General features: G+C 38.4%; 1 protein-coding gene across 1 annotated transcript in view; it reads left to right on the forward strand.

The window, feature by feature from the left end:
- SRC (SRC proto-oncogene, non-receptor tyrosine kinase) overlaps window positions 1-22,733 on the forward strand; it is a 99,857-nt gene that overhangs the window by 64,776 nt on the left and 12,348 nt on the right. Inside the window, exons 4-11 of the mRNA XM_088153488.1 lie at window positions 10,436-10,534; window positions 12,943-13,046; window positions 15,794-15,943; window positions 18,191-18,346; window positions 19,535-19,714; window positions 20,269-20,345; window positions 21,572-21,725; window positions 22,064-22,195. Coding sequence (XP_088009614.1) covers window positions 10,436-10,534; window positions 12,943-13,046; window positions 15,794-15,943; window positions 18,191-18,346; window positions 19,535-19,714; window positions 20,269-20,345; window positions 21,572-21,725; window positions 22,064-22,195 — 1,052 coding nt within the window. The remainder of the gene's footprint in view (window positions 1-10,435; window positions 10,535-12,942; window positions 13,047-15,793; window positions 15,944-18,190; window positions 18,347-19,534; window positions 19,715-20,268; window positions 20,346-21,571; window positions 21,726-22,063; window positions 22,196-22,733) is intronic.

The raw sequence follows: 22,733 nt of genomic DNA on the forward strand, positions 1-22,733 counted from the left end.
TTAATGACTTATCTTTTCTCTGACAAGCACCTGCTTTTCTCATCTGAGATGTTCTTTCTACTGACCCAGCTGCATGCTCTCTATCTCTAACTATGGTGTACAGCCTTGTAGTACACAACAGAAGGAAAAATACTGCCTACACAGAGAGAGAGAGAGAGAGAGAGAGAGAGAGAGAGAAAGAGAGAGAGAGGGAGGGAGACACTGAAAATCTGTCTGTTGGAGCTCTAAAGTGTGGAGGCTGAAGAGCTTTATTAAAAAAGAAAAAAAGAAAATATTCTGATTGTCTCAACCAGAAATATAAATCTTGAAAGTTAAGTGGCCTTGGCCTTCTTCTTGTTTTTTTTACTAGGATGTTTCTTAAGATTGAAAAAAAAACATTCTTATTTTTTTATAGCCTACAGTGTCAAGGTCAAAACATGTCAAAGCTAAAGTTTCTCTTACAGCATTACTATTCTGCAATAGCGATATATCGGCTTTTTTTTTTTTTTTTAAATCCTGTGATATTGACAATATGTATATGGATGCTGCAAATAAAATAAAGTTCTGAATATATCTTGCTTTTTAATACACTGGTGGGAAGGAGTTCATCTGAATCCATATTCAAACCCATTGAGAACTTAGGCCAGGAACATGTGGAATCAGAACAAAAAGAAAATGCAGTGAACGTGTGCACAATATCTTACCATGAGAGAAACTACATGCAGAGTTCTAAAAAAGTTCTGCTTTTAAGACCAATGAGCAACTATTGTTTTCTACCTGTTTCAGGTACTTTAGAGAACACTGCTTAGGATGCGTCCAAATAACAACACAGGAATATTTGTAGCTTGCAAATGGAAAATAGCCACAGGGGCTTAAAGCAGTGTTGTCCAAACTTGGCCATTTTAAGATGAGTGGACTTCAACTCCCAGAATTCCCCAGCCAGCCATGCTGGCTGGGGAATTCTGGGAGTTGAAGTCCACTCATCTTAAAGTGGCCAAGTTTGGACAACACTGGCTTAAAGTTTCTGTTTTTTGGAAGACAGCAGCATTAAATGTTTGGTATGTGGGTTATCAACAGTCTTCTGTATGAATGCCATTCCTGCAATCTGAATCACAATCCTGTAGCTTAGTTCAAACACCATTAAGGCTAGCATAAGGGAGATGCAGGCTGAACTGATTCCATCAGGAAGTTCTCCTACATGAGATCTCTTGCAATAAATGGCTGACCAGTCTTGTTGTCTAGCTTGCCTGCCCTATTGAACTACAGAAGCCATTTGGATTTTCCCAGCCAATGATGGGGCCAACCTTGTCAAGCTATTAGGTAAATTTTGCATTTTACAAACCTCTCCGTCCCCAAATGTAAGTATTGCTGTTACATTTCTAAACCTTCATATTATTTTATTTAAAAAAAAAATCAGAAATTTTTATTCCACTGAAAAATGTTGCACACTTTTTAATTGCAAAGCAATTGTGTGGTTTTTCACTTGGATTAAATGTAATAAAATACTGTGAATATTTGTGATTTCACAGCTATCCCTAATAATGCTGAGAACAAAACAGTCATCACAAGAAGATGAGTTTTCTTTTAAATGGCATTGTCGTGAAGCCTGTAGGAGGGAAATGAATTTCAAGCTACATTTTCGATAGTATCCAATATCACTTCACTGTTGGAACTGCGGATAAATGCTGGGTTCTCACAGTGATATTGTGGCAGTAATGAACTGCAATTTCTTGGATGGCCAAGGTGCTTGGACTTCTGCCTAGCAACGTATTGCAGGGAAGTTTCCAAAAGAAAAAACACATTCCACTGGCAAGTTGTGCTGAACCAGCAGCAAGATTTCATCACTGTGTTATAGTTAACACAGGACTTAATCAGGAGTTAAGTTAACCCCTGTGTTATAGTTAACTCAGGACTTAATCAGGGGTAGGCAAGGGGGTGGAAAACATATCTTGAATAGTGGTGGCTACCTGATTTGGTAAGTAGATAATAATGGATAATTGCTCCTTTTTAAAAATAATAACTGTTGTCATAGAGTTATTGCAAAAACAACAAAAAGCAATTCTCCATTATATGTCCCAGCCATAATTAGCGGCTGGGTTTTAAAGAAGCTGACATTTGACACCTCTGGAAATTTGGGAAGGCTGATCTGGGTGATCTTTCTCAATTTGAAAGCTGATTTGTATTCTTATTGGTGTATTGATTTTACTTAGAAGACTTTTCAGCTTGAGATATTCATATTTAGACTCATAGACACAACCATAGTTTCAACTGGGAAACTATGAGCATCCTAGATCAAGCTAAATGCAAAAACACTAGGGAATTCCTGGAAACTTGGCATTCAAACAAATCAGCCATCAACAGACACATAGAGATAAACCATATTTATACACCATTCAAAAGAGATAATAAAAAAGCTAAGAAGGAAACAAAAAGGCCAGAACACATCCTCTCCAGCAGTCAACACCCAGATAAACAGGGATTAACGCCAGACAAACAATCAAGCAGAAAACAATACCTTAATCAAGGAATTACCAAGGATAAAACCACACCCCTACCAACACTGGCAGGGGAAGCCACTGTGTATAAACAGGGAGCAAATCCCACACTCACTAGCACTGACGATGTTATCTAGTCAGGTAATGAAACAACTGCAGGCAAACAACCAAACTCAGAGAGCACCAAGGACTCCACAGTTCAACCTGAGCTACATATATTCTCTTCTATTGGAACATTCATATTTCAGAAGAATTGGCACTCCTGCTGTGGTTTGATCTAGCTCCCTCATTCTGGAAAAGTAGAATAAAGGTTGTTCCAAGCCATAACCAGTTGTCCATGTGACTTCTCCAGTTAGTTTCAAAATAGAGATTCATATGTGACCTCATTGAGTCATTCCACTGAAATAGATGGGAAAGTAGTTGTTGGCAGGAGAATTTCTGCATTCTAAGCAGTTACCAGACTGGAAGCAGACTCTGGATTCTAGAACACAAAAGAGGTGAAGATAGTTCCATCACCCTCTCCTGTTCCTCATCTACCTTACAGTTATTCCCTGACACAATATCCTCCAAGAAATACTTGCCTGTCATGTTAGCAAGACTGAGAATTTGGGGGGTTTCCTGTGCTTAGAATTTTCCTTTGCTTACCATTTCCTTATTTGTTTCTCAGCCCTCTCTTCTTCTACTTCCATGTTACTTAGCTTAAATAAAAGGGACTAGAAGAGGAACTTAGAAAAGCACCTGATAGTTTATAAGTGGTAGCTGATACATCATGACACAGCAGCATCTCAGATGTTTTTGTCAGTGCTATCTAAAGATTTAGACTTTGATGTGAAAATATTGCCATGTTACTGGCAAATGTTTTGTAGCTAGGCAGTTTTTCTGTGACCATAACAGATCTACATAATAGATACTATTCCATGCCTCAGTGATTATGCTTTGTCTGTACAAATATCTTTCTAAGGTGAAATGTAAGTGTAGTGATAGCTGTATATGTGCCTGAGTTCAACCCTGCATTTTATTAAGTTCCATAGTTCCATAAGATTATAGAGTTGGTAGAGATCTCATAGACTATCTAGTCTAGCTTTCCCCAATATTGCATCTTCTGTATCTGTTGTGACAACAAATCCAGTGCTGGTGGGTCTCAGTTTGGGAAAGACAAAAGTCTATCCTGTGCTGGACTGAAGAAGTCCAAAGGGGCAGCATCTCAAAGAGATATTTGTTTCCAGGATCAAACTGCTCTAAACATCAAGAGACCTCTCCTATTCTTCTCCTGAAACTATGTTCCTGTATCTGAAACCCAGTAACTCTAATGTGGCTCTATGAAGAACCAAAAAGTAAATATTTGCCCTCTTCTATGTGAGAATGCTTGAAGCATTTGCAAGGGCTGTAATTTTTGCTTTAGTTTTTCTTGTGTTTTGAAGGCATCACCTGATTTTCTCCCCAGTATTTGAGGATATTACTGAATCTTTGCTTCCTATACTGTTTCCTGAGATGGGAGGGTTCATGGATTTGGTTATACCTTTTGCTAAACCTTACTTTATTTACCCTATTTGTGTCCTGATCCTTCCTTTGAGGAGCTCAAAACATGGTGAATATTTTTGTTTTTATTCTACTCATTTTATCCTCAGGGAAACCCTGCAAAGTAGATTAAGCTGCTAAAGGATGTAACTGACTCAGAGGCACCCAACCTCTATTATATCTGATAAGGGCTTTGAATCTAGGCCTTGCCAGTCCATTTAGGTAAATTTATCCTTCCCATGTCTCCTTCTCCTAAGTGATTTGTTATCTTGCACACTTGTTCTTAGAAGTTTCTAATCTTTTGATATACTCCCTAAAGACTGTGTTAGAAGAAAAGTCTTTTTTTTAAAATAAAAAAAACATAAAAACTTAATTTCCCCCTGTGGGAAAATCAGACACTGATATGTCATGACCAGAGGGAGGACACCTCCTTTTCTAATATGCAGGGAACTTCTTCAGGTTTTCTTCTCAAGTGAATACAATTCTGAATCTATTGTTACAGTTCCTCCCACTTCTGCCCCAATTTCAAGAATTTTCTTGTGCATGAGCTTTGAGAGCCTGTGTATAGAAAGAGAAAAAAATTGACAACTCCTTTTAATAGATTAGTTTCTCTAGGCATACCAGGCTGTTTTACTATACCTACCCAACAGTCTTTCTTCCCATAGGAACAGGTCTAATTTAATTGTGCTATACAATGGAGCTGAAGGCATTAATTGAATGTTGGCATGATTAATAAGCCAATCTGTTTAACTGTAAATTAAATGTGTAGTAGAGATGTAAACAACATCAATTTAAAGGTCTCTACAGATGCTGCTTTTAGTGGGATGGAGAAAGTCAATTATATTTGAAATCTTCATAATAGCTGAGTAGCTGTTTCCTTAAGGTAACATTTCTCTTGTAGGAAAATGTACAAAACAGCAATACCTGTATGTGATTATTAAAAACAAAGATCCCTTTTGCAGACTCTGGAGCTCTGTCTGCTTTATCACCAGGAGCACACCCACTTTGTCATCATGGCCCCATGACTTTGCACCTGAAGGATATTGCAGCTATGGAACCTTCCATCCTCTTCTGTAATCTGAAACTGCATCTTTCAATGGCTAGCTGAATTTTCACCATGCCTTTTACATAGATTGTGACCAACATCTCAAAGGAGACTATGTGAACATATATGTGTTATTTTCTTAGCAACAGTGCAGATGTAGCTTGCCTTCACCTTCTTTCAGGATGGCTGCTCAGCTTCCCAGTTTAGACTACAGACCTGGTGGTCTGAATCCTGGTAGTCTCTGAATCCAAAACAAACCAGTCCAAAACTGCTTAGTTTTTTCAAGATCCTAAGCTCCTCTGGAAGTTTAAGGGAAGGGGGACTGTATATACCATTCTGAGGACTTCTGGATAACCCTTCTGCAACTATTGAACACCAGGACTTGTAAAGCTTGTAAAGCTAATGCACTGTATATAGTCATCCAAAGTGTGAAGGTCTATGAAATCAGTTTCCAGTAGAGAGTTAGAACCCCATAGAAAACATCTGGCTGCTTTATGTAATTGTATATTTTATCTGTGTAATAAAATTTTTCTATTAAAAAAAAAACATCTGGCTGCGTCTGATGATTCCCAATAAGGATGAAACTGGTAATGTGGCACCTCCTAGTGGTCAGTGTAACCTCAAGATCCATTAAGTGCTTCCATCAGCTAGACATTATTTAAATGCTGGCCAGTTATTCTGCAGGAATAATTTAAAATACTCTCTTTTGGCAGCTGTTGCACTGATGCCCAGGGTTCTCTGAAGCCTGAACAGCTGTGCAACCTGTTTTACCACTGTGTTTTCAGTTGATTAAAGGAGGGTATTTTGTGTGCCAAAAGTGGCCTAAAATATTTTGCTGCCTAAAGTGGAAAATTCAAAATGGCATATATAGTATGTCATAATAAATAATTCTGTATGGTGCTGTTCTTTAGTTGCACGTAAGACCATCCTTCTTCCTCTAGCCCTTCAGGGAGAAATAGTTCTTATGGTTAATTTTCCATAATGGGCACAAGTGTCTGAGTGAGAGACCAAGTGACCAAATCTGTATGATATTGCAAGACAAGCTCTACCCCTGACATCTTTTCATCCATCATCACAATGCAAGTACAAAAGGGCAGCACTTGCATTTGACATCACAGACCACACTTTGTCATTTCAGTATCACAGTGGTTAGACCTGTGATAATGGGGCAGTGCTTTTGTTCCCTTTTGTTTGTAGGGGAAAGGAACAGGTTCAAATATTTCCCCCAGTATGAAAATTAAGGTCTTTTAAGCAATGTAACTGTACTGATTATGATGAAAGCCTTTGTTCCTATTGTGACCATCACCTCATGATAGTTGTATTAGCCAAGACAAAGCTGTTGTTTCATCCAGAATTGATCCTAAAACAAATAGTACCCTATTCCCCTACTCTGCCCACTTGGGATATTTTTCAGTGGTGTCATATTGAATGGCTGTTGTGTTCTCTCATGTGTGTTCAGCTAATCAGCGCTCCAAAATGTATCGGGGGGGGGGGCGGGTAGAGGAGAGGAACAGAGCTCCATTGTGCATAACAGGAGTTTCCCTGTTCAATTTCTGACATTCTCAGTTAAAATACCTCTTAAATAAAGGATTATCACATAGAGGATGGGGCTAAGCAGAGTGGGGTAATTCTTGGTTGGGGATGCTTGAACCTTACATCTCCTACATCAAGCAAGAAGTCATCCTAGCTGCCATCCAGAATCCTTCTAATTTTGATTCTTTGCATGGAGATCCTTCTCAATTCTGACACCTCAGATAGCAGTAAATCTGAGAAGTAGCTGACATTTCCTTCAAATTTGCCTGTTACCTTTTAAAATCCCTCAGCTTTCAATCACAGTATATTAATATGTAATGCATTATAGCAAAATTGTTGCTGTCTTAACAATGGGCTTTGCCCCAGTCAGCTCCCTTCTCCTTTTCCTGGAATAATTAATAAAATGTGAAACAAAAAAAGAATAGCTGGCTGCCAATGCAATGAAGGCTAATACACCAGCTGTGGAGGAAAAGGACCCATAAATGTTTGTTAAGACTGAATTGTTATATTGACCCTGGTATAGACCATGATTAATGCTAAGCTTGGTTTAAAATATCACAGCAGCCTCATATAATTGTGTGATCAGTGTAAGTTACATGATACACACTTTCCAGCTGCTATTTAGTTGGCACCAAAAAACAACTAAGGGGAAAACATGCAAAAAATTGCCTCTGAAAAGTTCTGCAATTCTTCCTAGAGCATATTTTAATAGCAAAACTGGGTGATTCCCACCAATGCAGTCAGTAAACCTCCAAAGCTTTTGGAAACATCAGATAAATTTGGATTGAGAAGCCAATTTTGTGGTTCCCAGGCGTTTGTGGAAAGTTAGACTAAATATCTGTCACCCGCTGTCTTGTTGCTAGTGGCTGTCTCTGAGTGATTCTGCATGATAAGGCCATTCCAAGCCACCTGGACATTCTGTGAATGCTTCTTGGCCAGGTCATGCAGAGCAAAGAGCAGAATGCAGTCCTGGAGGGAGTCTTGGCTGCGTTCCTCACCTCTGACCTAGTTCACTCTTGGAAGTGTAGCTGGTTTATCCCCACAGCATCACATCTTGCACGGATTGTAGCTGGAGCTTGTCTGGATATTTGAAGTTTTATTCTCATTTTGCCTGCTTTTACTGGGTCTGGAATACATATCAGATACTGAATTCTTCTATTGGGATCTTGCTGTGCTCATCATAACGGCAAGAGATTTGCAGTCTCTCTTTTACCTTAATGCATTCTAAGTCACATTAAAACTTTTATTTAATTTGACACTTTATTTAATTTGACACAGTTTGACAGAGAGAAGAAGTGGGCTTTAAGCACTTTCCCAATCTAAATTTGCTAACTTGTTTCTATAAGGACTTGATATTGCTGCCAATGAACTCCATGTCTGAAAACTATGTTATGCCTTAAGGGATTTTATGGGATATATTAGTCGTGCAGATATTGATTACTTGTGCATTTAATCTGCTAAGTAATGAATATTTTCTGAGGTTATATAACAAGAGTCCAGGAGTAACCAAAATAAAGCCCAAGAACAATAGTAATCAGCAAAGAAAGTTGAAAAATATAACATGTATAATAATAGTCAATCCAATAGTGGGCATTTACTTGTAAATATCTTTGCAACAAGTCAAATTTTATTAATGGGGGAAAAATTCCTTCCAATAGGGAAGGAATACGTGTCCTCACAACTAGCTCTCAATCTCTTAATGGTCTTTAGTGAATGCCTTGTGGTAGTCACCCCTGAAATGTATAAAATGAAGTGCTACTAAATATATATTTCATATTTCTTTTCCTTTATATTCTGCTTAATGAACAGCATTGTGGAAGAGTGCATAATTGTCTTACTCTGCTACAAACGCAAGTTGGTTCTATGAAGCAGATCACCTTCTCGATTTTGTTACCAGCCTTCCCAGCCTCTTTGGCCCTTCAGATATGTGGACTTGAACGCCCTGAATTCCTTTGTCAGCACATCAAAAGGGACCCAGATGGGGAAAGCCTGCTGCAGTTTAGTTTACCAGTTTAGACCAGTGTTCCTCAACCTTGGCAGCTTGAAGAGGTGTGGACTTCAACTCCCAGAATTCCCCAGCCAGCTATGCTGGCTGGGGAATTCTGGGAGTTGAAGTCCACACCTCTTTAAGCTGCCAAGGTTGAGGAACACTGGTTTAGAAGCATTTATTTTAGGGATTTCTGAGTAAGCACACTTGCTTCCTTTTCTCCAGCTTACAGTTTCTCTCCAACCCTTCCCTCATGTTTCTTGAACAGCATGTATGTGTTTTAATATTAAGTCCTTAATGCTATTCCATGGCAGCCTCTCTCTCCACCTGGTGCTCTCCAGATGAGTGGGATTACCGTTCTCATAATTCCAAAGCTGTGCAAGCAGCCAGATCACTGGAGGGTGCTTTAAGCTGTTGCACATTTAAACTCTGCTTTGGCTGTGCCTGCCCTTTCTTATTATCACAATGTTTCTTCTTATGTTTGTATGCCTGTTTCCTTCCTGATCCTACCTCTGCTTTCGCGGACTTCCAATACTTCCTTCAGCAACCAGATCTGGTTCAAATTCAAAGGGCTGCAAAGGTATTTTCAACAGGGTGTCAACCCTTCCCTTTTAAGTAAGGAAACACCTTATTTAAAAGGACCTTGTGTTGATTTGTCACTTAACCAGACTAATCAAGTACCAACTGTGGAACCTGTGATAATAATATAGTTTAAACGCTGTGGGAGCTACTTCAGATGGTTGAATTCTCTGCATTACTAGCATTACCTGTAGTCATGGGCTAAAGAAGTAATAATAATAATAACAACAACAATAACAATAATATCAACAACAATGCATTTCTTTCATGAGCTTTATTACTTAGAGCAGGCATCCATCCATTTACCCTATCTGAAAAACAGTGTTTGGGTGGGCAGATTGATACTTCATTGTCATTTTCTCTTGTTTCCTAAGCCAGGATGGTCAACGGGTATCCTGCAAAGTAGGCAGTGGGTGCTTCTTTCTGTTTCTATTCCATGTCAGTTTTGCATATTCTTACCCATCATTCCATCCAAATTAATTTTCATATGAATTCAATGCATATCTAAATATGAATATTATCTCAAAAACATAACTTAAAAAGGTTATTATAATCCATTTATGGCATGGAGAACTGTGTGGTATTGTTTGAAGATGTATGAAATTGAGTGGATAGCTAAACCCCAATCTGTGCCTTATTCCAAAAAAGAGTTGAAAAAAATTAAATTCCTATTTCATGTATAGGAACCTGCTTGGCCTCAAGCACCCATGTTGCAAGCCTGAATTGCCTCCTAGCAAATCTGAATCATGGTGCACTTAGAAAATAATTTTGCTTCAGTCACCTCCATAGATAGTTCTCCCATATTTTATCATAAATCCCTTTTTCTTGTACTTTCTGGAAATTCAAAGGAGCACTGCTGATCTCTTGCAGGAAGAGAACCAAGACTATTAGCGAGCTTTGCTTTTCTTCTCTCACCCACTTTCCCAGTCATACATGACAAGTAGTGGCTGATTTTTGTTAGAGCAGCCTTCCTCCAAATGTGTTGCCTTTGAGATACACTGGGATTGCAATTCCCAGAATCCCAGCCAAAGGCCATGCTGGTTAAAAATTCTAGAAATTAGTCACCCCACATCTAGGGGATACCAGGATTGGAAACATTGCTGGAGAGTCTTATCTTTCAAGAACATTTCTGGCCAGAACTAATACAGAATGAGCCCCCAAATACAGATTTGGCCTGAGCCAATGAGCAGGAGGAACTGAACCAAAATCTTTGGGGAAAACTGATAATAATGATGGATAGAGAAGGTAATTTGACCAGTGTACTCTCACTGATATATTATTTTGTTTTGTGTTTTCCAGGGAAGGAGATTGGTGGCTGGCTCACTCCCTCACAACTGGCCAGAAAGGCTACATCCCCAGTAACTATGTCGCACCTTCAGACTCCATCCAAGCAGAAGAGTAATTAAAATATTATAGATAGCTTTAAAAGAATTATGTTGTGCTTTGGCAGATCTTCTAGTTATAACCTTTTGGGGGCACCCCTCAAATCATTATATAATTCTCTTAAACAGGGTTCCTGAATATGTGACTTTGGGCTAGTTCATAAATATGTATATTCTCTAGATTACTTTCAGTGCCAAATGGTGATGTGTCATATATATTGCAAGGGAGTGTTTACAAATGGTAGGTAGAACTTTTAGTCACAAAGAACACATTGTGTTTCAAGAGAATGAGTTCCCACATTCAGATTCACCTCAAGAATAAAAGAGTATACTAATAATCAAGAAGCTTAGCATTTTGCTGGCTTTTACTAAGGTGCTGATAAGTACAAATTTATCAGCAGGCTTCCAGAACAGTAGATATTTATGCTAAACTCTTGCCTCTATGCAAAATATTTTGGTGTTCTTCTCAGATTTCTTTCAAAAGAAGCAGCTTTCATGCCACAGTATCTGAAGATCCCCCTCCCCAAAAAATATATAGTATGAGTGATTTATATTGTCCCATAAATATCTGAGGCAGCTTATCACATGCCGTAATTAGAGATAATATAATCATAAAAGGCCGTGAATTCTACCCATGCTGTTTTGAGGTATATAGATTTACCTATCTATGGAAGCCTCCATTTTTATGGGAGTGTTTTGTTTCAACTATAAACTGCCTTGGGTGACAACAGTCCACTGAAAGGGATGTTATTCTCTACATGAATAATTGAAGTATTCCAAGGCACAAGTGCACATGTGTAAATAGTAGGGTCTATCTGTGAACTTATTTATTTATTATGAAGGCTTTTTTACCACTTCAGTCATTTGACCCTACACACTATGCAGCAGATAAATAAAAAATCAATACAATACAATAAAAATAAATCCTTCGTGTATCAGTATAATCAACTCTAGAAGAATCATCATCATCATCATCATCATCATCATCCATTCATCCATCTTAGGTACATTCTCTACTCACTTGTTAAAAACCATGTTTTCAACAACTTTGTCAATGTCAGGAATGAGATTGCTAATCTTATTTCTGGTGGGAATGCACTGTGTAGGAGGAGAGTTCCAACTTGACTTTGTTAGGTCAAGTTTGAAATCAGTTGCAAATTAGCAGGCATATTAATCTAGGGAATTTTTACAAGTTTGTGGGTGGTAGAGGGAATTGATCTACTTTACTGGCCTCTCCCTTCAAATCTAAGATGAGAGAGATTCTGGAAAATTGTGTCTTGGCTTGTAATAGGTTTTTATTACAGAGCAACATTTTGGACAGGGAGAATCTAGAATGCTGTGCTGGAGGAACCCCACGCTTTCCAGCAACACTTGGCAACTGGGGGTAGCTTCCAAAGCAGATATATGAGTTTGGAAGAAGATGCAGCTGCTTTAATGATTTGAAGAAAGGTCTTCATATGTGCTCCTGTGCATTGTGAAGCACTTCTTTCAAAGGAATTGTATAACCTCAGCATTTAGTGACACACTGTCTAAAGAGGAAACTACCTACCAATTGACATTATAAATTGGTCTAGTTTCTTTTTAAAGCCATCTAAATCAGTGGCCATCATCACAGCATCTTATATCACTGATGTAGTCTCTTGATTTTGCATTATTATTGTCTTTCATCTGGTTGAATTTATGAACAGTTAATTTCAGAGCAGCAGGATAGTTATTTTTCTGGAGTTTACAAATATTATATTTTATAGGGCCTTAGTGTTTACTGCTTTCTCATTTAATGCTTCTGGCACCAACTAAAAGAGTTTAGAACTTAATGTAAACTTTAAGCATACAGTGCAGACTATAAAGTGGCTAGATCAGATTAAAACATATTTGAAAAATTCACTGAGAACCTGGAACATCAGCATATCAGAGAAAAGGTTTCCTAATACTTCAGAAAAGGATTCCTAATACATCAGCTTTTCAAGTATAAGAACATTTGATGAGGGGGACCAATGCAGTGTTTACATGCTATCTCCTGCTTGAATTCTGAGATCCTAGAATCTTATGAAGCCTGAACTACAGCAATATGGGCCCTAGAAAGGCAATGATGCTTAACCCATCCCAAAATAGCACTTAATATACTTAAATTAAAATAATTTAAAATATGTAAATTCTCAAAATCTCAGATACGTTATTAATCGTGTTTTCAAACTGATGCAATATTTCAAAAGTGCTGAAATCTAATGAGCCATTGCCAATCTAAATTTTTGGTATCTAGAATGCAGCTGAAAAATATTGGTGTACTTCTTGAGCAAAATTATTTTGGCATGACCTTTAACCTTTGGAGGAGAAAATACTTGATTCTTCTGTCTATAAAAATGTTCGCAATGATTTAAATGAAAATGGGATCTCTCCACATTTATCTGTATTCTACTGTTGCAGATGGTATTTTGGCAAGATAACCCGCCGAGAATCTGAACGGTTACTGCTCAATCCAGAGAATCCCCGAGGGACTTTCCTGGCAAGAGAGAGTGAGACCACAAAAGGTAATAATCATTGGAAAAGAAAGTGATGATCACGGGAGAATGTATTAGAAAATTAATCTTCCACTTCAATAGGATTCTCTCTCTGCTTGTAGAAGAGTGTTTCCCAAACTTCTAATGGCTAAAGCACAGTGTTCCTCTTCCCTCCACTACATTCAAACTGGAGGTAATCTCTCTTTCACCCTAAATATTGGAAATTTCTCAGTGGTCAGGGGTTGCAGTTAACATTCTTAAAACATTTAACTACGCAAGAACTTAGCATGAATGTGTCCATGTCATGCGCATTGGTGGACTCACAGTTTCCTGTTGTTTTTCTAGAGATGAGGGAGAACGTGGATTCTCTGTCTCTTTTTTAGATCTGTCTTAATGCCCGTGTTTACACTACCCATTTTGTAGCCCCCAGAGCTTCCTGTCATTTTAAAGCAGAAAATGCAAAATGGGTGTTTTAGATATTTTCAGACTGCAATAACTAGAATTCTTAGTTTTGAAGAATGATGCAAAGGAGCCCCATGGATGTGCCTTCTGTTAGGTTTCTCTCTATGCCATTCATCTGAAGGCAATTAAAAGCAATTATCTTCAGCAGTTAATATGGATTATCTTAGTTTACGAATGATAAACTATTGCAACCATGTAAATAATGGTTAAAATTGCTTTTAATTGTGGGCAGTAGTAGGGTAGAGGAAGATTTCAAACCCAGTGACTTGGAGCATGTATGGCCTCTCCAAGGCTCTTTTTCTTTTGCTTGATATATAATAACAGGCATTTTAACCCAAGAGGTACGCTTTTCTCATGCTGATAATATCCTTATTCTCTCTGCTTGTCCATGCTATCTACATACAGTTGGTTCTGTCAACAGGACTGCACTCTCTCTATCTCCCTCTTGTATACTGATGTGAAGGGTGGAGAACTGGATGGGATTTAAATGTAAACAGAGACTCCAGTCCTGTGCTTCTCCTTTTTGTAAAAAAAATAGTGTAGAAACTGGGTCACTGGATGGGGAAATAGCTGGGTAACCAATGGCAACAGGAAACTCTAGTTTCTCTTTCTCTCCTGCCAAGGAGTTGTTGTTTGTTACATTTATGAAACAGGTTATAGAGTTTGTGTTTGTGAGTAAAAGGAGAGCCACAAACAATGTGTATGTACCAGTCACAAATTCTGCACAAGCATAGAGTTGACTTAGCATTATCCACATGTCGCATTTCTCTAATGGTGAAACCTCTGGACTTGTAAAGGTTGCATGTATTTCATGGTCTCTCATATGCATATTCAGAGAAAAAGAATAAAGTGGCACAAATCTCAGCTTTTGGTGTGGGTGTATTTTAAAATCAAGTATTGCTTGTAACTGCTGTTGACTTGGCACAAGAGATCATTCAACATTCAACATAGCATCTACAGACCATTCATCTGCATGCCATGGCTTATTCATTTACAGTGAATTGGAACCAGACAAGTTAGTCATGTTTCATTCTCACTGAAAGCTATAGGAATTAAAGTTATCCATGAGTGATTTGTCTCATAGATAAAAATAAAACATGTCTAACCTGGTCTGGGTTTACCCCAATTTTGTTAGCAAATTTCCAATGGAAATTGTTCAAAATGATAAAGAAGATTAAACATCCAATTACAAAACAAGTCACAGGCCATGAGGGTGAGTGTGGTATGAATCAAAACATTTTGCCCGTTTTAAAAAATTCTTCATAAATGTTAAATAGCAATGTTAGTAAACCTGCTTTCCTAATCATCTCTCAGATCTTCACAAGAGTTTCTAAGCATTCCTTTGGTGTTCATCATTTAGATCAGTTTAGATGCTGGCTAGGGAATCCTGGGAGTTGAAGTCCACACATTTTAAAGTTGCCAAGGTTGAGAAACACTGATTTAGATCATAATATTAATTGTGGTCAATTTGTCACCCATGGCCAGATTTTCAGATGAAGATACAGGTCATACACGAAACAAGGAGCTGAACTAGTCTAAGAAACAGAATTGTATATGTTTTGAAAACATTTTTGAATCTTGAATTCTGTGTCATGCCCTAAAACTGACACCCCCGACAAAATAATACAGCAGCACTTTCCCCATTTAATTGGAGCAGTGTCCTAACAGCAAAGGAGGAAAGAGGTTTTCTCTATAGATTTCTTCCACTTAAGAGTTGTAGTAAAGACCTTCCTTCAAGGCCCTCTGTGTTAACCCCATACAAATTAGCTGGTAAGGTTTGACAGGATCAGAATGAAGGCTGATTCACCTGCAAGCCATAATTAGATCAGCCTGGTCTTCTTGGCTGCTTTCTTCAAAGATGTCCCCTCTGCATCCCCTCTCCCCACATCTTAATCCTGCTGGGAAGCTACTATCCTGGTCTCTATAGCATCACTGTTTGCTTTTATGTAACCGGCATCAAGACATTCTACTCTGAGAGATTTGCTTAACAACATGTGTGTGTTCAGAATTTTCCTTATTCTAAAATGCCATGGTGAAATGGAATCAGCCGCTTGCATTGTATGGTGTTATCAAATATATATTTTATCTGCATGCCTAATTGTGTGTATGCCTTGATGTGAACCATTCAGTTATTTGGAGAATGTTTTCTTCCAGAATTGGTAATGTTTTAGAAAAAAGAGGAAGGAAGCAAACAAGCATACCTACCAAGACACAAAATATAGCCCTGTCATCTTGGGTTAATCAGTCTGATAAATACTGACTGTAAATTATCTCTAAGATTGCGGGCTTAAATAGATCTCGCTTTTCCTTTACAGGTGCCTACTGCCTCTCTGTCTCAGATTTTGACAATGCCAAGGGCCTCAATGTGAAGCACTACAAGATTCGCAAACTGGACAATGGTGGCTTTTATATCACGTCCCGCACACAGTTCAGCAGCCTTCAGCAGCTAGTGGCTTATTACTCCAGTAAGTGTCATTTCAGCTTCTGATGATGGCTGGGTTCTCTGCAGGGGTCTCTGTCTAAGATACCTCAGAATAAGGAAAAGGGTGAACAAGTTTGGACTGTACGTGATATTCTATCAAGTACTCAAGCATTAAATATGAAATGAACAATGAGAGGTTGTACTATTAGATCCAAATGTAATTGTTCTAATGTCTGGCAATGTGTGGCTTAGCTACCTATGGACTGTCACCGCAAGCAGTGTGAGATCTCTGTTCATCATTCTCCAAAAGAAAATAATAAGGTTCACATCTTGTGATTAATACAGTGATACACTGAATACTGCATATTCAATGTACCACCATATTAATACAATGGAGAATAAACAAATGATTGCCAGTGAAAGATGCCAGATGGTAACATATGCAATAGGAAATGAAAGAAAAAAAAATGTTCATTTTCTATAATACTTTCTAGCACATGTTTTGAGATAGTTAAGGTAGAAATCAACAGGGTAGGGTTGTTGTTTTTTTTAAACTTAATTGCATAATTGTAGTAGATGGACAGGGGATGTACCCTGTTATTACACAGTGTAGGTACACATATTCTTAAGGATTTTCCACCTATGACCAGTTAATTCTGATCACGTCAGTAAGACTTTAATAAGCTCCAAGTAAATATATCGTAGTTTTTCCTTAAGCCTCATGATCTAGCTTTCACTCAAGTAGCCATGGTGATTTTTGAAATAATCACCAAGCAATGCTCAAAATTGCAAGAGATTAGTGTACTACAAATTCCCATAGTTGTTCCCAACAATGTGGCTTCCCCTAACTGATGATGTAGTAGGAAGGGCAAAAGCAAAGTTGAAATGAGATTCTGCACGGTAGACTTCCAGGTGTTGTAAAGTTATAACTAGGCCCTGACTTCCACTTTTTCTAAATGTATGTTTTGATTTCATTCCTGTGTATGGTAATATATTTGATGCATTTCTAACTTGCAATGAGTGGTTTTCAATCTCTTACCTTTTGTTGTTTCTCCCCCTTAATGAATAACTACAATCAGCCCATGAGTGTCTGGGGTAGGGGACATAGAAAAGACAAATGACAACACATGCATCATGATACAATTGCATAAATGATGTGAATTGAGTAATTGCATCTTTCAAAAATGATGCAAGTAAGTAATTCATATAATTTTCACGATGATGTTAGGAACACCACAAAATTGTTTTGATGTCATTGTGCCTTTTACTGGATGTATATGGACATCAGGGGCAGAGTTTCAGGAAGATTGGGGTAGAGATCACACTATAGAAACTACAATTGTTTAATTTCTAAGGTAAATAGAATATGTTTCTACTATTGTAATGGTATGTGGGAAAAACCTCAGGAGATGGGGTGAAGAGATGCTGCCTAGGAATGGTCAGATATGAGACAGCATATCCTGCAGCTGGAAAGTGAGTGGGGCAAGGGGCTCAGAAGGGATCCACCCTAGTTTCTCGGGCTGTAAAGGAGACAGTGAGAGAATTGTACTTTCAGACTTGCAAGATTCTGTTAATGTAGCTTTACAATAAAGGAGAATTAGCTTATGTGGTCGTGTTTCCTGTCTGGTCTATCTGGTAAGGCTGACATCAATCTTGCAAGTCTGAAAGTACAATCCCCCCCCCCCGTCTCTTTTATAGCCCGAGAAACTAGGGAGGGTCCCTTTTGAGCCTCTTGCCCCACTCACTTTCCGGCTGCAGGCTATGCTGTCTCTTATCTGACCATTCCCTAGGCAGCATTTCTTCACTCCACCCTGAGGACTTTCCCACATACCATTACAACTATTTACCTTGGACCACAAAAGGCACAAAGTCAATATACAGTTAGTCCTTGTTTAGTGACTGACTTGTTTAGAGACTGTTTGCAGTTACAACAGTGATGAAAAAGTAACTTTGTGACACGACCTTTGCAGGTCTATAAAGCAAAGGAAAGCTGAAGCAAGATCATAAAATTGTGATGTTTCACAACCGCTTCACTTAATGACCAAGTTGCCAGTCCCAAGTGTGGTTGCTAAACAAGGACAACCTGAAGGAGATTTTCAGTTGAGCTGTTCTGAATTGGGGTTCATTTGTTTGCAGAGTATTTTATATTGAAAAATGATGTACAGTAAATATAATAGTAGGTTCCAGACTAGCAATTTTTATTGAAATGGAAACTTAAAATGGAGATTCCGGATGGGTCTAGAATAAATAGATGTTCTTGCATTCTGCAACTGATTTTATTCTTTCATAGAACATGCAGATGGTTTGTGCCACCGTCTCACCAATGTTTGCCCAACAAGCAAGCCTCAGACACAGGGCTTGGCAAAAGATGCTTGGGAAATCCCCCGGGAATCATTGCGGCTAGAGGTCAAACTTGGACAAGGCTGCTTTGGAGAAGTATGGATGGGTAAGAATTTCCTGCAAGAGACATGAACATTTTATCTGATGAACAGTGCATTTCTGAAAATGTTTTTTCAGGCATGGAAAAGCAGTAGAGCAAGCTTCTCCCTTTTGGCTATCTTATGACTACAGAAGTTATCTTTGATTTGCTAAGTAATCAGCTGCATTGTTTTATGACTGGCTATAGCAAAAGGAGTAAGATCAGTTATAATAGCTCTTTTAGTAGCATGATATCAGCTTGTGGACTTGAACCCAAAGAATGTGGGATGTTGTACTGACTATGCATTACTATTGTTTTCTATTTCATTATTCAATTGTTGTTTTAATCCTAACATGTAATTTGCTTAGAGTTACTTCAGTAATTGAGGTGGCATGCAAATCAATCAATCAGTAATCAATAAACAAACAATTATTCAAAAACATAATTACCAAGTATAAAAATTTTTGAGAAGTTTCCAAAGTTAATGCTTTGAGCAGACTTACTGAAATCAATGGAAATGAAGATAATAGCAATGATAGTGGGACCAAACCCCACATCTCAAATAGATATTGGCCATCTACTGAATACTAAATACCTTTCAATTTGCACAGGGAATTAATATTATGAATGTTCTCAGGATACATAAAATCTAGTTACAAAATAGTTCACTATGGATGAGTTGGGCATTCTGGGAATTTTGAAAGCCATAGTATAAGATATCTGGGAAGTCTGATCCAAGAGGATCTCTTCACTTTATTTCTGAATTAGAAATGGTTGAACTATTTGATACCTGGTTGGAGGATTGCTTTTGCAATTTCCATGTATATCATGGAACTCCATGTGGAATTAGAACCCCATGTGGAGTTCTGACTCCTTAGGAGAGGGACACAAAATTTAAAATTAGCCTGACATTCATTTCTGATTGTTACATTTTGACTCTAGTTCCTTCTGAAATGGTAAATTTATAAGAGGACAATATGGAAGTTTTGGAAGGGAAACATTTGTGCATCAAATTCACAAGGATTGTTGCTTTTGACAATAATTGTATTCTGCATCGATTCTTTATCCGTACTTGGATATTCAAATTGTATAAAATGGTGAATGTAGTATCAGCATACCCCAAATCGGGTAGCTTACGTGTTTTAATATCTGAAGATATTGATACCTGATTAACTAGGCTTGGTACAAGTCATGCTAATTCTGCTTCTTCTCCAGGGACCTGGAACGGCACCACCAGGGTAGCAATCAAGACTCTAAAGCCTGGGACAATGTCTCCAGAAGCATTTCTACAGGAGGCCCAGGTCATGAAGAAACTGCGCCATGAAAAGCTGGTGCAGCTGTATGCTGTAGTTTCAGAAGAGCCTATTTACATCGTAACAGAGTACATGTGCAAAGGTGCTTACATGTGCTACTATCTGTGCTTGTTATTTCTGTATATGCTTCGTTCTCCTTCAAATCGAAATAGGCAAAATTAAAAAGGGAGAAATCTGAAACTGGAAGGAAAATATGCCTTCTCCTGGCTATGTTAATAATTTCTGTGTTACTGGATACATTAGCATGTGAAACATGAGCTTGACTGTTAAGAATCCATTTATACAACTAAATAGGTAGTGTTGTAACTCTGGGCTGAATGAATTCATACAGTGTTAGCAAGTGCTGAAGAGACTGCGTGATTGCTTGGCACACAGGCAGTTCACAATTCAATACTTGCTTACCATGTCACAATAAAACTTGAGGAGTGGAAAATTACACCCCAATTTACATTTGCCGGTGGGTGATAATAACGAAGGGCTTTAGGAACCTTAATGGCTTTGTGCGGTGTTCAAAACAACTGGGAGATTGAGTTAAAAGGCTTTGTTCATTCTACAACATCTGCAGAATAAGAAGATTTGAAATAGTTAAGGTTTTCCCCTACTTGAATTCCTGACACCTGTCTGTTCTACTGTTAGGGAGCCTCCTGGATTTTTTGAAGGGAGAGATGGGCAAGTATCTGAGACTGCCCCAGCTGGTGGACATGGCTGCACAGGTGAGCATAAAAGGCTTTGCATATGCTGCAGATGGCCTAATGCCTCTTTTTTATGTCTGTATCACTACTTAGAATTTGGGTGGTAGGTTCTGAGCTGTTATAGAAAACACCTTCCTACAGACAGATTATTCTACCATTTTAGGAAAGATTCCTAACATATTATCCTGGACATTTACATGTTCTTTCTTATCTGGATATGGGAATGAGGAGCTCATCCAGAAATATGTGAATGAAAATATTCAACACTCTGTTTGGAATCACCATATTTGAGACACCCCTTCTTCTTGTGGACACCTGCCTGAATATTAAGATCTACTGGGAGCAAGGGTTTTTCTTTGTCTCCTACCATGAGAAACAATACATTATGTGGAGACTCCAAAAAAAAAAAAACCCCGAGAGAGAGCCTTTTCTGATCAAATACCTCCACCACTACCCCCAGTCAGACTGACACCAACATATGTTTGTGTATCAAGGGAAAAATTATTATTTACCCAAGCATTTGGATCTCAGTGATAGGAGTTTTAATACATTGGATTTATTGGGGTTTTGTTGTTATTTTGTCTAGTTTTAACTGATTGCATCATATCTGAGATTTATTTATATAAAGTAAAATATAACCATTTTAATAAATACATTCACATCTGAACATTTTTCTACCTGTAATTTGAAGTGAGTCAGGCCAGGGGAAAATACGTATTGGCTGCATTTAAATAACACTCTTAACCTGTTTATTGAATTAATCCATTTTCTAATTTTGCACAATACATTGAATTACAAACTAAGCAAATAGCCTGGGCTTGCAAATCAGGCGAAATCACAAAAAAAAAAAAGAAAAAAAAAGGAACAGTAATCAAGCTTTGTTTGTTCTGCAAATGTAGTTACCCGATTTTTAACTGACCTCGTTAAGTATCTTTTGTGAACACTCATGACATTTGGAGTCCTTCCAAGTAAACTATTTGCTTTTCAGTAGAGGCCTCGGTCACTTTCTTAAAAGATGGTGGTCAGCCTCATCATTAACAATCATGCAGTTTGAGTCCTCTGCTGATATTTTAAGACCACCATCATGCAAGACTTCACTATACAAATGATTGTAACCCAGAATCTCCCTTGATATGAACTGAATAAGGCTTGCTGATTTGACTGATGCTTTAATGAGTAGAATCTGACAGAACACAATTATTGTTCAAACTACCTCAGACTTTAATTTGAATTTGGAATGATGTTAGATTGCCTCTGGCATGGCCTACGTGGAAAGGATGAACTACGTTCACAGAGATCTCCGAGCTGCCAACATCCTTGTGGGGGAGAATCTGGTGTGCAAAGTAGCTGACTTTGGATTGGCACGACTGATTGAGGACAATGAATACACAGCAAGACAAGGTATGATCTCCCTTTAACTTGCTTAGGTAAAAAATACCATCTGCAAAAGAGTTGCTGCTTCAGAGAGGAAGAAAACAGTATTAGTAAGAAGTAGGCATCCTCTCACTCAGCAGATACTAGTGAAAGTTCATTTGCCAACAAGATACATAGTTAGGTGTGTTTCAAATTATTATGGTATTGCTTATAGCTGATGAATGATAAAAAAAAAGTAGTTGGTAGACATGGCAGCACATGTGAATGTAATTCACCTCCATTAGCCCCCTCTTGTGATCTCTAGAGAAGAAAACCTGAATGAGAGTTTTCAGACATTTTATTTACATTCCTGTTTCCTTGCTCAGGTGCTAAATTTCCCATCAAGTGGACTGCTCCAGAAGCTGCTCTGTATGGTCGGTTCACTATCAAGTCAGATGTCTGGTCCTTTGGAATACTGCTGACTGAACTTGCCACCAAAGGTCGAGTGCCATATCCTGGTAAGTGTGTGTTCACTTTTGATATAAGTGCCAAGAGCTTCAAAAGCACCTGTAGGGAACTCTTTCATTCTGCTGTGAGTTCCTGTATAAAAGGTGGGATAAAAATCTAACAAAGGAATACAATCTGAAGAAAACCAAATAATTCATGAAAGAGGACACTGGAGTGTGGTTGGCCATACTTAGCTCTTGGCTCAGACTACCTTTCTTTCCCCTTGGCCTTGCCCTACTAACCATAAGCAATGGATTCTACTCCATGTGAAAACAGGCAGCAACAACTAAAGCCTCATCTCTCCAGGCCTTCAGCTTAGGAAGGGTTATGACCAGGCCAAAGCACTTTTCAGACAGCATGTAATAGACATAGAGTGCCAGTCTGACCTAGCTAGGGCCTGAAAATCCTTGTCAATGAATCCATCAGGTACTCTGCCTTCCCTATGGCATACCTAACCGAGCTGGAAGTCTCTGAACCCAAACGGGCTTTTTGGCAGTGTTGACCTTCAGGGCTTTCGTTCTGGCATGATGTCATGGCCTCCCCTCAGCC

Source organism: Python bivittatus, unplaced genomic scaffold (genome assembly GCF_059951505.1).
Source record: "Python bivittatus isolate LINGU-HERP-01145 unplaced genomic scaffold, Pbiv_v1 ctg000700_np1212, whole genome shotgun sequence".
In the NCBI taxonomy this organism is placed as follows: Eukaryota; Metazoa; Chordata; class Lepidosauria; order Squamata; family Pythonidae; genus Python; species Python bivittatus.